Below are 14,244 nucleotides of genomic sequence, written 5' to 3'. Positions count from 1 at the left end.
TCCGTGGGCCGGCGCCGCGGCTCACTAGGCTAATCCTCCGCCTAGCGGCGTCGGCACACCGGGTTCTAGTCCCGGTTGGGGCGCTGGATTCTGTCCCGGTTGCCCCTCTTCCAGGCCAGCCCTCTGCTGTGGCCAGGGAGTGCAGTGGAGGATGGCCCAGGTGCTTGGGCCCTGCACCCCATGGGAGACCAGGAAAAGCACCTGGCTCCTGGCTCCTGCCATCGGATCAGCGCGGTGCGCCGGCCGCAGTGCGCCAGCCGCGGCGGCCATTGGAGGGTGAACCAACGGCAAAGGAAGACCTTTCTCTCTGTCTCTCTCTCTCACTGTCCACTCTGCCTGTCAAAAAAAAAAAAAAAAAATGTTATCCGTGTCATAAAAACATGCTTCACATTGTGTATAACTAATGAATCTTCATGAGGCCAGTGCTGTGGTACAGTGGGCAAAGCCATCCCCTGCAATGCTGGCATCCCAGAGGAGCACAGGTTCAAGTCCCAGCTCCTCCACATCTTTTTTTTTTTTTTTTTTGATAGGCAGAGTGGACAGTGAGAGAGACAGAGAGAAAGGTCTTCCTTTTTCCATTGGTTCACCCCCCAATGGCCGCCGCGGCCAGCGTGCTGTGGCCAGCACACTGCGCCAATCCAAAGCCAGCAGCCAGGTGCCTCTCCTGGTCTCCCATGCGGGTGCAGGGCCCAAGCACTTGGGCCATCCTCCACTGCACTCCTGGGCCACAGCAGAGAGCTGGACTGGAAGAGGGGCAACCGAGACAGAATCCGGCGCCCCGACCGGGACCAGAACCCGGGGTGCTGGTGCCGCAGGCGGAGGATTAGCTATTGAGCTGCGGTGCTGGCCTCCTCCACTTCTGATCTCATTCCCAGCAGATGTCTTAAGTCCTTGGGCCCCTGCCATCCATGTGGGAGACCTGGATGGAACTCCTGGCTCCTGGCTTTGGCCTGGCCAGTGCTGACTGTTGTAGCCATTTGGGAAGTGAACCAGCAGGTGGAAGATCTCTCTCTCTCTCTCTGTCTCTCCCTCTCTCTTGGTCACTCTGCCTTCCAAATAAATAAATCTTATGGGATCTTCTGTCCACACCTTTTGACCAAAAGTGGACCCTACTAAGAAAACCTAAGTTTGGGAAACATACTTAAGATGTCTTTGTAGAGCACCAAAACTTCCCGAGGAACCGGCAGGAAAACGGGGCCTGAAGGCGTGTCCACGCAGCAGAGTGGGGAGGCTGCTCCCCGGGCTCCTCGCAGGGTCCCCATGCCGACACCTTGGCACAGTAGCCGCGCTGTGCATCCTGGGCATTAGAATCTCTGGCAGAGCTGTCTCAGCCGCCTCCTGTTAGCCACGAGCTGGAGGCCCTCGGAAAACCAGAGCCCATGCCCTCCCCTGCTGTCTCTAGCGAACCTCGGGGCATCTGGTTTCCAGTGCAGGAGGAGCCGCGTGGCCCCTGCTGCCCACCACGTCACACTGGACGGAGGAGGCTAGGCCTCCACCTGGTGTTCTCAACCCATTCTTGTTCAATCTTTGTTTTTAATCAGCAGGACCCTGCCCCTACTTTTTTTTTAAAAAAGGATTTATTTTATTTATTTGAAAGAGTTACAAAGAGAGGTAGAGCCAGAGAAGAGAGAGAGAGAGAGAGAGAGAGAGAGAGAGAGAGAGAGAGAGGTCTTCTACCTGCTGGTTCACTCCCCAAATGGCTGCAATGGCCAGAGCTAAGCTGATCTGAAGCCAGGAGCCAGGAGCTTCTTCAGGGTCTCCCACGTGGGTGCAGGAGCCCAAGGACTTGGGCCATCTTCTGCTGCTTTCCCAGGCCATAGCAGAGAGCTGGATCGGAAGTGGAGCAGCCAGGACCTGAACTGGTGCCCCTATGGGATGCCGGCACTGCAGGCTGGAGCTTTAACCCACTGCGCCAGCCCCCCACTTTTCTTTTTAATGATTTCTGTAGCTGATTCGTCTGAACCGTGGCTATTGTGCATTCTTTGAATAATCACTTGTAAAAAGTGTCCGTGCTTGAAGCTATTTGCTTTACTCAAGCTGAGGGGACTTTGTTGGTTTTGGGGTCTTGGCAGTGACTCCCAGAACAGAGCGGGGAAGAGCCCAGCACAGGCTTGGGTGCCATGATGGCTGCAGCCCGGTTTTATGATTCCGCTTTTATGTGATCCTTGATAACAGTGACTAACAATATACATTCCTCCTAAATAAAAGAGAATCTAAAAAAAAAAAAATCTTTAAAAAAAGAAAGCATTGGAGACTCTTAACAGCCTCACTTAGGTAAGTATTTCACAGACACAACATCAAAGGCACAACACATTTAAAAAAATAAATTCTTGGGGTCAGCGCTGTGGCATAGCAGCTAAAGTCACCGCCTGCAGTGCTGGCATCTCATATGGGTACCAGTTCAAGTCCCGGCTGCTCCAATTCTGATGTGGCTCCCTGCTAATGTGCCTGGGAGAGCAGCAGAAGATGGCCCAAGTCCTTGGGGCCCCGCACCTCATGGGAGACCTGGAAGAAGCTCCTGGCTCTGATCGGCTTAACTCCAGCCATTGTGGCCATTTGGGGATTGAACCAGTGGATGGAAGATCTCTGTCTCTCCTCTCTGTAACTCTGCCTTTCAAATAAATAAAATAAATAAAATTTTAAAAACTGGGGAGGACACAAACCTGCAGTCCATAACAATTTGGGCATTTGTCTTTACTGCTTTAATGGTAACTGGTTTGCCATCTCCCAACCTCTTCCCATAACCATACCACAGAATGTGTTTGCATTCTCAAAAATACTTGGGCAAAATTTATTATTCTCCAGGTTTCCAATGAGAAATTTGTGTGATTCGGAGCCTATGGTATCAGTCACATTTTTAACCATAGTTTACTCAACCTATTTAAGGTTTATAGTTTTCAGGGTTGGCGCTGTGGAGTAGCGGGTTAAAGCCTTGGCCTGAAGCGCCTGTATCCCATAGGGGTGCTGGTGTGAGACCTGGCTGCTCTACTTCCAATCCAGCTCTCTGCTATGGCCTGGGAAAGCAGCAGAAGATGGCCCAAGTCCTTGGGCTCTGAAAACACGTGGGAGACCCGGAAGAAGCTCCTGGCTTCAGATCGGCGCAGCTCCAGTCTTTGTGGCCATCTGGGGAGTGAACTATTAGATGGAAGATCTCCTCTCTCTGCCTCTCCTCTATGTGTAATTCTTTCAAATAAATAAATCTTTTTTTTTTTTAAGGTTTAGTTTTCTATTTCCCCAGAATCAGAGAGAGAGAGAGAGAGTGAGTTCTTTCATCTGCTTGTCCACTCTCCACCGCCAGGGCTGGGCCAGGCTGAGACAGGAGCCTGAAACTCCATCCAGGTCTCCCATGTGGATGACAGGGACCCAAAGCCATCCCTGCTGCCTCCCACGGCCTAGGAAGTGGGGGTACAGGAGCTGCTGGGCCACAGAACCGCGAATGATTATCGTTACCGAAGAGCGACTGGCAGCGGGCACACCCCCACAACTGGAAACGCGCCGCACCCTTCAAACGCTCCGGAGGGGCGGGGTCCCGGCTGCAGAGGGCGGACCCGCGCCGGCCCGGCCCCCGGGGGCGGGGCGAGCGCCGCGCATGCGCCAGGGCCGGGCAGGCCGTGGCGCGCGCGCACTGAGCTGGATGTCCGGGCTGCGGGCGCTGCTGGGACTCGGGCTGCTGGTGGCGGGCTCGCGCCTGCCGCGGATCACAAGCCAGGCCGGCGTCTGCCGCCAGAGACTTACCTGGTGGAGGCCGCAGCGGCAGGACTCGGGTAGCCGCAGGTACTCGGAGGTCATGGCGAGCACCTCGGTGAAGTACTTGAGGTAGGCGGGGCTCCGCCGACCGTCGTCCCTCCCCTGCCGGGCCTGGGCGGTGCTCTGTCCGCGCGACGGTCGCCCGGGGGCGGGGACTCAGGCCAAGGGTTTGCCTCAGCCAGGAGGAGGCCCAGGCCGTGGACCAGGAGCTGTTTAACGAGTACCAGTTCAGCGTGGACCAACTTATGGAGCTGGCTGGGCTGAGCTGTGCCACAGCCATTGCCAAGGTCAGTGGCGCACTCTCCACCTTTGAGAAGAGCGAGTCTCTAGTCGAGCCCCCTGGCCTAGGCACACAGGGGTGTGGAGGAGACAGCTGGCCCAACCTGCTCGGTCATTCCCGAAACCCCTGTGACCGCCCCTCTGACTTTGCCTCCAGGCATATCCCCCCACGTCCATGTCCAGGAGCCCCCCCGCCGTCCTGGTCATCTGTGGCCCTGGGAATAATGGAGGAGATGGCCTGGTCTGTGCTCGACACCTCAAACTCTTTGTGAGTAGGTGAGAGGGGCCCTGGAGGAGGGCATGAGGCTTTGGGGGTCTGGGTTAAATTATCACTTTGCCTCCTTCCTAGGGCTACCAGCCAGCCATCTATTACCCCAAAAGGCCCAACAAACCACTGTTCACTGCGCTGGTAACCCAGTGTCAGAAGATGGACATCCCTTTCCTTGGTGAAATGCCCTCTGAGGTAGGTGGCTCCAGTTGCACCCCATCTCTGCAGTAACCCCTGCTTCGTGTTTCCAGGGGCCCAGGATCCCATTTCGATAAAAGTGCGTTAAGCGCCGCCCCGCCCCGCCCCACAAGGTGTGCTCCATGACTCCCCCACACCTACTCTAAAGCCGCCTTTCCCCTCTTCCCTTAGCAGGACACATGAGCTGCCCCTCTCTGGGGCCAGATTGACTGCCTCATCCTAACCCCTTTCTGCAGGTGCATGGATTTAGGGATGGGAAATTGGAAATTTGTAAATTTCTTAATGCATCTTACTGATGAAGAGACTGAGGTGCAGATAAGTGGCTTCCCAGTCACAGAATGAGTCTGGTCTCAGTTTGGCCTGAGACCAACTCACACTTGCCCTAGGCCTTGGGATGCCCTCTGAATGAGTCTGTGAATGGTTTTGTGAATGGTCGGTGGGCACAACAGGGCCAGCCCTCTCCAGCTAAGGCTCTGACGTTGTCTCCTTTTCCTGCCCCACCCCAGCCCATGATGATTGATGAGCTGTATGAACTGGTGGTGGACGCCATCTTTGGCTTCAGCTTCAAGGGTGAAGTTCGGGAGCCATTCCGCAGCATCCTGAGTGTCCTGAGTGGACTCACCGTGCCCATTGCCAGCATTGACATTCCCTCAGGTGGGGCACCGGGGGATCGGTGGGATACCTGATTCTTAGACCCTAGCTCAGACCAGGTCTAAATTCAGGTTGCAGGGGGTGGGACACAGCTCTCTGGATCCCACAGAGCTGCGGAGCAGAGTTCAGAAGCCCCCTTTACATACTGGTCCCATAAAGAACCTCAGGTCCTGGAGCACAAGGAGCTCCTAGAATGAGAACCCCTTAGGTGGGGGCTGCGGGGTCCCCAGTACTCTAGGACCAGAGCACATCCGGGTGAGCAGAGGGCCTAGACATCTGGCCTCTTCTGTGCTGCCTGAACACCACCTTCTGTTTTCAGGATGGGATGTGGAGAAGGGGAGCTCTGGAGGGATCCAGCCAGACCTGCTCATCTCCCTGACGGCACCCAAAAAGTCTGCAACCCAGTTCACCGGCCGCTACCACTACCTGGGGGGTCGTTTTGTGCCACCTGCTCTAGAAAAGAAGTACCAGCTGAACCTGCCGCCCTACCCAGACACGGAGTGTGTCTACCGCCTGCAGTGAGGGACCGTGGCAGCAGCCGTCCCAATAAAGACCTAGTGCCTCTCTCTCCCAGAGTGGTGGCGTCCAGGGAATCTTCTGGCAAGATGTGTGGGTGACGGGAGCCCCAGAGCAGTCCTGGAGATGTGCTCTCTCAGGGGGACATGGAATAGCAAGAGACTGCCATGTCCTGGGAACTCAGTGGTCGGTCCCAAGCAAGGTGAGCCGTCCCTCATGGACGCACGGTTCTGGACTGTGGGGGAGCAGGGCGCTGGGTGAGGTCAGCAAGCTGCAGCCACTTACGTTAGTGCAGCAAGCGCACAGGAGAATAACAGTTTCTCCAGAAGCCTCAAGGGAGATTTCCTAATTTGTACTCAGAGCCTTCCCAGGCTGGGAACGGAGATGCCAGTCTGGACGTACCTGTAGGCCAGGAGCCCGAGCTGATGTTTATTCAGCCATTTGGCAGAATGTTGGAAGCCGGCCATCTGGGTGAAGGTGGCCCCAGAGCTGAATCTGTTCCATCAGCATTCACAAGCCAGGACGCGTCTGGCAAGTCGATGTTCTCAGCAGAGAGGTCCCGCCACCGAGCTCTGCGTTCCCGTCCCAGCCCCCAGCCCGCCCTGCCCTGCCGGCGCCCGAGTCCAAGCCCATGACGTCTGAGTCAGCACAGTGCAGGGGACGGTGCCCACTTGCTCGGCTCAGCAGACTGCGATTCCTGGGTGCGTTTCCGCTTGGGACCGTCTTCATTTAGGGGCTGCAGAGTCACGCCCTCGAGCCCAGTGTCCGAGGCCACTGTGTCCGAGGCCACTGAATAGAGCTGAACACCACTGTGACCAGGCTTCAGTCTCTCTTCTTCCGCTTCTTCTTGGCTCTCTGGTCGGGGCTGGTCCTAGCAGGCGCCTCTGGGTGCTGCCGCCGCCTCTTCTTGCTTCTGCTGCCTGAGCTGCTGTGTGCCCTGCCCTCTTCCCCAGTCCTGCCACCTTCTTCTTCACCCCTTACCTCCACGGCCACCTCCTCTTCCCCTCGATGCTGTCTTTTCTGCTTCCTGCGTCTGCGGTCCCTGCAGACCCCGCGCTCTGCTTCCCCAGCCCCACCTGCTGAGCCGGCCTCCTCAGCTTCTCCATCTTCTGAGTGCACGTCCCTGAGCTGCCGCCTCGCGCTTCTGCTGCCCAGGTCAGCGTGTGCTCCGCTCTCCCCCGCCTGCGTCTCTGGACCTCTTCCTCCGCTGTCCAAGACCCCCACGTCCCCCTCCTGGTGGTGCCGCCTCTTCTTCTTCTTCTTCCTCTTGTGGTCGGTCTGCTCTCTGCTGGGCACTGCTCCAAGCCCGCTTGCTCCTGCAGCATCTTCCTCCTCTGCCCCTACGGCTGCTCCCTCACCCCCACCTGACACCTCCTCTTCACGGCGTCTTTTCTTTTTCTTTTTGCTCCTCCGGACGCTCTGGTCAGCGTGCTGCTCATCTGCGTGACCTTCCGCTGCTGTGGCCTCTTCCTCCTCTTTCGGCTGCTTTTTCTTTTTCTGGGGGAGCTTGCCCCCAGAGTTCTGGCCCTTGAGTTGAGCCAGGAAGGCCTGTTCCTGGGCCTCTAGCCGAGCAAGCTTGGCCTTCATCGTAATCCCCAGACGAGCAGCCCTGAAACCAGTGGGGTCCAAGTCAGAATGAGGGTTATCAGGGGAAATGGGCCCAACCTTCGGGGCTGCAGGAAGCTGCCCGTCTTCTTCAGGCAGCAGACGCCTGGAACCGTTTCCCTGGGGTAAGGAGCATCAGGAGGTGGCCAGGCCATCCTCAGGGTGGGCAGAAAGGAGCCCAGGGCCCACCACGACTTACTTGTGTGCTGTTCGCCCCTCACAGGCCTGGAGCAGCATCTCGTCAGTCAGACTGTCGAGGGAGATCAGGAGTTAGAAGCAGAGCTGGTAGGAGGGCGTGACCTCTCCTCCCCTCTAACGCATCCCTTCACTGAGCTCTGTTCAGGAGCTGGCACTGTGAGATGCTGGGATGCAAAGATCCGTTAGGCACAGTTCCTCTCCTGCCCCCCAGTAGGCCAGGGTCCAACATCAGACTGTCCTCTCTCTCAGGACTGCACAGGCTCTTCCCCGACACGCTAGTGCTAAAAGAAGTCTCACATCCTTGGTGGGTTGGGCCCCTCGTTGTCCTCGTCACTACAGCTCTCCAAGTCTTTGTCTGGCTTCTCTCCACCTGAAGTCAGCGTGGCCACCTAGGAGAGGGACCATGGAAGTGGACAAGGCCCAGTCGACACCACTGCCATCCCTTTTCCCCCCAGGAATTCACGGCCCTAGGCAGGAATTTGCCAGCACCAGAGCCACGGGGAGGCGTGCCATCCTGCAGACTTCAGCTTGGGCAGGAGGTGGGGCAGCCTGGGCATTGGCTCTCAGGCTCTCAGCTGACTGGTGGGCAGAGCGAGAAGGAAGCGCCCTGCATCACCAGGTCTCGCAGTGACAATAAAGATGGCAACCCCACGCCACCGAACCTCTTCACGCACTTTCCTCTGACAGGGTTAAATGAGAATCTATGACGGGCCACAGAATTGGGATACAGAGTAGAGCAAGAATGAGAAGGGTCCAGCCCAGATGGGATCACTGGGAGTGGGAGTGGGGAGTGTGGCAGAGCCTAGGCGGTGACTGAGCGTTGGCCTGTACGAGAGGTGGGGTTCAGGAAATGTGTTCCAGAAATAATTGCTGTGTGAGCCAAGTTCTGAAAGATAAGGACAAATTAGCAGGGAAAAGGGTGGAGAGAAGAGTGTCATAGGCAGAGGGACAAACCTGAAGGAGGAACATGGTACCTTCAAAGAAAACAAAGACTCCAAGTGGCTGAGTGCAGCAGTCCTGCAGAGGACTGGAAAGGGATGAGGCCAGAGACGCAGACAAGGCCTGTCAGGGCCACAGGCCAGTCCATGAGTGTGGACTGCGTCACCCTTGGTCAAGGAGCAATACTGACGTGATGAATTTTGTGTGTTAGCGAGAACACCCTGGAGGCTTTGTGACTGTCGTGCGGAGGGACAGCAGAGGTGAGGAGGCTGTTAACGAGATGACGACACCCTGAACCAGGGCAGCACAGATGCCGAGCCATGGGAAGGCGTGTAGATAACACGTAAAGTCCTCAGCATATAACAGATGACCCTTCAGTGTCCGTACAGTGGGGAGCGGGAGCCTCATGCCTGGGCCCTAGTCCTGTCCATCACTGCCAGCAGTGGTGGTCAGCCACCACTTCCCACCGATGTGGCCACGTCTGTGAAATGAGGATGGGCCAGATTCTCTCCCAGGTCTACTCTGGCTTCTAAATCCTTAGAACTAGACCCCCTGCCCCAGTCTTCCAGCAGCTTCGTATTTGAAAGCCTGTGCGCCCCCTCTCACTCCCTACTGCTGGGCTGTGGAATGGGAAGGTGTCAACGCTTTCTGAGGGTCTGGGCGGTCTACGTAAGCAACAGCGAGTTGGTCAGAGGGTCCCCCTCTGGAGGACAGTCCTGAGAACCAGTAGGGCATACAAGGCAGTTGCTCAGGCCCCAGGGAAGAACAGAGGAGGAAAAAGCGACGGTTAGCTTCCCCCACCCCCAGCCTCTCATACCTTCACAAATTTCTGATACAGCAGGTTGGGCTTGGGACGACTAGCACGGGTGGTCTCCTCAGAAAGGCGCCTTATCTGTACTCCATCCTACAGGGAAGTCTCCGTGAGCAGGGGACATAGCACGTCTCCCTCCCCCACATCCCTGACCCTCCCGTGTCGTGTGCCTGTCCGAGCTCACACCTGCCCGGTTTCCACTACCAAGTTGGCCGCAGTCTTGTTGAAGAGTTCATTCCACCAGTGGTTGGTGAACTCCTTGGCAGGGTCGTGTCCCACCTGCAAGGGGGTAAGTGAGCTCTGAGCACCCGCCTCACCTGCGCAAGGGCCGTCCGCTCCCCATCGTGGTGACCTTCCTCCACCTGCCCAGTCTTACCCCATGAGTGTCCTGCTTCAGCGTCACTCTGAGGGCCTGCGTGATGCCATTCTCCTTCCGGCCCAGGCCTTTGCCTGTAGGTGACAGAGTGTCTTGGCTTAATCGGCTGCTTGTCCTGAGCCCTCCCCAGGTGGGCCCACAACACGCGGCACGCCTCGCCATTGCACACCCACCGCCGGCGCATACCGTGTCCCTCTCAGGAGCCCTCCCCCTCAGCTCCTTTCTTTCTGGTACCCCTCGATGCAGTCCCCCCGGTTTTATCTGAGCCTGAACTAGCTCTTCCTTCACCCCTGTTGAGACAGAGGCCATGTCGCTTCCTCCTTCCCCAAGTCCTCTCAACCACTTCTTTCTTACTACCCACCGGCAAAGTTCTTCTACTCTTCCCTTTTCTGAAGAATTCAGAAAACTTTGCTTTAAACTAGCGTGTCCTCCTCCAACTGAATGGATGACGGGGGTCAAGTCCAAATGCCCCTCTGCTGGGCAGAGGGCAGGCAGGGACTCAGAGGACGTGGGGAGGCCCCCGGGATCACCTTGAGTCCATCCATGCTTCATCAGCTGCTCTTCAGCAAACTTCATCCCACGACTCTTGGTCTCCGGAGCGGCACTCATGGTGCCAAAGCAGCTCTGTCCCTCAGGCTGTCACCAGCAAAGAGGTGACATCACCTCTTAAGAGGAAAGGAGAAGGTGTCCAACGCAGTCCTCATCCATCCTCACTGCTCTTCTAAGAATTCCCTTTCATGAACCCTGGGGAGAGGGAGGAAGGAGGCCAGGTCCATGGGGAACTCCCAGTCTGGCCAGAGGGCCAACATTAACCTAACAGGAAGTCAAGGAGGGCTGTGTTGGTGCTGATGCCTGCATTTATGCGGAGCTACCATGTGCCAAGCTGTGTAAGACTTTAAGTGGATGATTTCACTGCACTTCCCAGCCCTGTCAGGAAGTTGGTGTTATCCCTAATTTACAGATGAGGAAACAGGCTTAAAGAGGTTCGAAGACGTGCTCAAGAGCACAAGGCAGAAGTGTATAGAATTCACACCCAGGCAGCTTGTCTGCACATTTCCCAAAATATACTTCCCTGCAAAAACAAAGCTATGAGGAGCTTGTTAACCTGGGTATAAGAAACTGGTACTTATTAGAGCCCCTGTCTTAGCCCCTGCTTCAGCACTGACACCATCTCCTGGGTGAGGGGCTGCACACTTCTCACACATCACTGCTGCATGTCAGCCTCGCTGGCGCTCCCCTCTGCAAACTGTCGAGCTTAGGAAGGGCATTCTCACTGCGCATCTGCTGCTAACAGATACACTGCACACACTGTCACAGGACCTCATTTCAACCTGATGCTTCTGTGAGAGGCCTGAGGTTACGCAGCTGACAAGAGATGCTGCTGCATGTGAGCCCAAGTTGCCCAACTGCAACGCGATCCACTGCATCTCAGCACAGACTCACCAGTTCCTCCTTTTGGATCCAGAAGGGCATTACCCGAATTAGAAACTTGATTGGCCTCTGAAATGGTTAAGCTGGCTCATCACGAAAGACATTGCAAACTAAGAGTACCCACACTGACTTGACCCACTATAGCTAACCTGTCCTCAGGTTGTCCTCTGTGGACAACCATTAAAGTTGACTAGCGGCATTACTGCAGTGGGGGCCTCCCCAAGCAACGACTCTGAAGGGTAAAACTTTCATTTGAAATTAAGAACGTATATAAAAATTCTTAAAAAAAAAAAAAAAAAAAAAACCCAGACACCAGTATAGTCACTTCCCCTAACCACTATATATTAGGCTTAGGAACAGTGGCCGATCTCTTCAAGAACCAAGAGAAGCTAACGCTAGTTCAGGATCACTCACACTGCTGCTACGGAGGATGGTAACCTGAAAACCTCAACTGACACCTTGAGAGATCCCACAGAAACGTGCTGACTGCAACATGCCCAGGTCTTGCTTCTTGATATTTGTAAGACAAGTAAAATTCAAACTCTAAGTCCTTCAAGGCCACCTCAAAGCCGCCTCTTCTCAGAAGTCCTCTCTGGACTGTCAGTGCTGATTTCAGTAATTACGGTAATAATCATAACTAAAACCTGCTGTGCTTTCACTCGGCCAGCCTGCCACCTGCTTCACGTGGATTGGCTCAGTCCTGCCAGCAACCCTTTTTTGGAGCTGTCATCATCGGTGATGTACAAACGAGAAACAGGCATTTGCTCAAATCAAGTAGCTAGCAAGTAGTAGGACCAGGACTGGTAATCAGGCATTCCAGAATGGCTGTTCTTAATCACTACACTATGCTTCCCGCTGTGAAGCTGACCACCGCCTACCCCTTGGCGCAGTAATTTAAAACGACGTGCCCTCCAAGTTAGAACGGGCTTCATGTAACCCCAGCGCGCTTAGTGCAGCGCCAGAAATCCAGAATGCGTTCAGTCGCTAGCTGCACAGAAGCAAGTAGGTCCCGACCTGTGTGCCCCAGTCACCGTGAAGGCTGCCAGCACCCTACGCGGCACTGTCTCCTCCCCTGTCAGAATGTGCAGGGCCAGCGGTCTGTAGAGCCGGCTGACCTTTCCTTCGGCCTCCCTCCCCCGCGGTGCTACGCGGGCATGGCTGTTCTTCCGCCTTCACATTTGGTCCCGAGCCCTGGCTCCGATTGCCACCACTCGGGAAGAGGGCGCCCCTTAACCATCCTTTCGGGGTCGGATCTCCCCACAGAAACACGTGCCTTACCTGACTTGTGAGCCGCCATCTTCCCGGAAGTGCCCTTTCGGTCTTTCTAGGCTGCCGAGACCAGAGAGACGCCAGCGGGAACGGAAATCCGGGTCCTCCCGCGAGAAACCTTTGCGGCGGCCGATTGGCCAGTGTTGTTGCCGTGGAAACGGGCTCCGGGAGCACGCTGGCTTCTCGGGCTTCCGACGCTGCCGCTCCACTTGCTTCTTCCCTGTGGTCCCTGAGCGGCTAAAGGGCTTCAGTCCAGGCCAAGCCTGTAGAAATGACGCGCACAGGCTTGGGTTCTGCCCAGAGATAGTCCCGAGCCCAGAGATGAGGAAGGGAAACTCCAAGGAAACAGGGCGTCTGGCCTGAGCGGTTCAGGAAAGGCACAGGAGGAGGAACCTCAGGGTGATTTGGGGATGAATACGCAGCCTTGGGGACATTATTTAGAAAAGGCTAAGAGATTAGAGGCTTCCTTAGATTCATCACTTTTTTAAAAAAGATTTTATTTGAAGAGCAGAGTGACAGAGAGAAACGGAGAGATCTTCCATCCACTCGTTCACTCCCCAAGTGGCCACAACGCCTGGGGCTGAGCCAGGCTGAAGCCAGGAACCAGGAGCCTCATCCTGGTGCCCACGTGGGTGAGGGAGCCCAAGAACTTGGGTCATTTCCCACTGCTTTCCCTGGGCGCATCAGCAGGGAGCTGGATCAGAAGTGGAGCAGCCGGGACTCAAACCCACACGCATATGGAATGCTGGCGCTGCAGGGGCAGCTCTACCGGCTAAGCCACAGCGCAGGCCCCAAGGGATAGAAATTTACTTTGGAGGCTGACTTTGTTGCCTAGTATGTTAAGCCACTGCCTGTGATGCTGGCATCCCATATAGGTACAGTTAGGTCCTGGTCGCTTCATTTCCAATCCACCTCTGTAATCATGGCCTGGGGAAAGCAGCGGAAGGTGGCCCAAGTGTTCGGGCCCCTGTTACCCATTTGGGAGACCCGGATGAAGCTTCTGGCTCCTGGCTTCCACCTGATCCAGCTCTGACTGTTGCAGCCATCTGGGGGAATGAGCCAGGAGACAGAAGATCTCTCTGTCTCCCTCTCTCTGTGTAACTCTGACTTTCAAATAAGTAAATCTTTTTTTGTTTTTAGAGATTTACCCATTCGTTTGAAGGCAGAGTTACAGAGAGGCAGAGAGAGAGAGAGAGGTCTTCCATCTGCTGGTCCACTCCCCAGATGGCCACAACAGCCGGAGCTGCGCCGATCAGAAGCCAGGTGCCAGGAGCTTCCTCCAGGTCTCCCAGACGGGTGCAGGGGCCCAAGGACTTAGGCCATCATCTACTGCTTTCCCAGGCCATAGCAGAGAGCTGGATCAGAAATGGAGCAGCCAGGACTCGAATCAGTGCCCCTCTGGGACGCTGGCACTGCAGGCAGTGGCTTTACCCTCTACGCCACAGCACTGGCCCCTCAAATAAGTAAATCTTAAATTACCTTGGATATTTAAAGGAGAGAATAGTCTGTTTTGTAACAAGTTTCTGTAAACAAATTCATACTATGTTTTTTAAAAAATCTGAAAAAATTATCCCTCATCATCGCCCCGTATCTCCCCCATAGCAATATTTCAGTACTTAGCATCTCCTGGAAACTTACAAACAGAAAAATCACCAATTTCACAGTGCGGCTTTGTCACAGGTGCTTGGAACAAACGCCTTCATTCACACACATTTTTTTCCCATCAAGTTAATGTGACTTTAAAATACGCCACCAATGGATGTTTGTTGCTGGGATTTCAAATGCTTGCGGAAGGGACGGGGAGCCTCCAAGGCGTTCTTCAGAGACTGTGTTCAACAGGAGAGCCCTGTGCAGGAGCTAGGCTGAGGCTGTCCCACTCCCCGCTGATTGTGTGGTCTTAGATGGATCACTTCTCGTGGTCACAGAATACTGGGAAATTTCATTCTTTTTTTTTTG

At 55.3% G+C, this 14,244-nt stretch overlaps 2 protein-coding genes across 4 annotated transcripts; one reads left to right on the top strand and one right to left on the bottom strand.

The window, feature by feature from the left end:
• Positions 1–3,572: 3,572 nt before the first annotated feature.
• On the top strand, positions 3,573–5,711 carry NAXE (NAD(P)HX epimerase). The gene is made up of 6 exons (XM_002715375.5): positions 3,573–3,816; positions 3,926–4,034; positions 4,184–4,294; positions 4,376–4,489; positions 4,999–5,146; positions 5,463–5,711. Exons 1-6 carry the CDS (start codon positions 3,590–3,592, stop codon positions 5,663–5,665), a joined length of 912 nt encoding a protein of 303 aa, XP_002715421.2. The 5' UTR covers positions 3,573–3,589; the 3' UTR covers positions 5,666–5,711.
• Positions 5,712–6,058: 347 nt separating this feature from the next.
• Positions 6,059–12,453, bottom strand: GPATCH4 (G-patch domain containing 4). 3 transcript variants are annotated; one of them, XM_008263944.4, is made up of 8 exons: positions 12,298–12,453; positions 10,119–10,332; positions 9,589–9,662; positions 9,399–9,491; positions 9,219–9,305; positions 7,760–7,851; positions 7,464–7,514; positions 6,059–7,268 (listed from the first exon to the last, which is right to left on the bottom strand). In XM_008263944.4, the coding sequence occupies exons 2-8, from the start codon at positions 10,195–10,197 to the stop codon at positions 6,482–6,484; spliced, it is 1,263 nt and encodes a 420-aa protein (XP_008262166.2). In that variant the 5' UTR covers positions 10,198–10,332; positions 12,298–12,453; the 3' UTR covers positions 6,059–6,481.
• Positions 12,454–14,244: the final 1,791 nt, after the last annotated feature.

Source organism: Oryctolagus cuniculus, chromosome 7, assembly GCF_964237555.1.
Source record: "Oryctolagus cuniculus chromosome 7, mOryCun1.1, whole genome shotgun sequence".
NCBI lineage: Eukaryota > Metazoa > Chordata > Mammalia > Lagomorpha > Leporidae > Oryctolagus > Oryctolagus cuniculus.
Note: the sequence above shows the minus strand (reverse complement) of the source record. Positions and strands in the feature narration are given on the sequence as shown.

Excerpts from the sequence above, each read along its gene's own strand:
- NAXE (XM_002715375.5), top strand. The coding sequence starts at position 3,590 with ATGCGCCAGGGCCGGGCAGGCCGTGGCGCGCGCGCACTGAGCTGGATG. Across the intron at positions 3,817-3,925 it reads ACCTCGGTGAAGTACTTGAG|CCAGGAGGAGGCCCAGGCCG; the intron begins GTAGGCGGGGCT and ends GGTTTGCCTCAG. Across the intron at positions 4,295-4,375 it reads CTCGACACCTCAAACTCTTT|GGCTACCAGCCAGCCATCTA; the intron begins GTGAGTAGGTGA and ends CCTCCTTCCTAG.
- GPATCH4 (XM_008263944.4), bottom strand. The coding sequence starts at position 10,197 with ATGAGTGCCGCTCCGGAGACCAAGAGTCGTGGGATGAAGTTTGCTGAA. Across the intron at positions 9,306-9,398 it reads TGGTAGTGGAAACCGGGCAG|GATGGAGTACAGATAAGGCG; the intron begins GTGTGAGCTCGG and ends ACTTCCCTGTAG. Across the intron at positions 7,269-7,463 it reads GAGGGGCGAACAGCACACAA|GGCTGCTCGTCTGGGGATTA; the intron begins GTAAGTCGTGGT and ends CACTGGTTTCAG.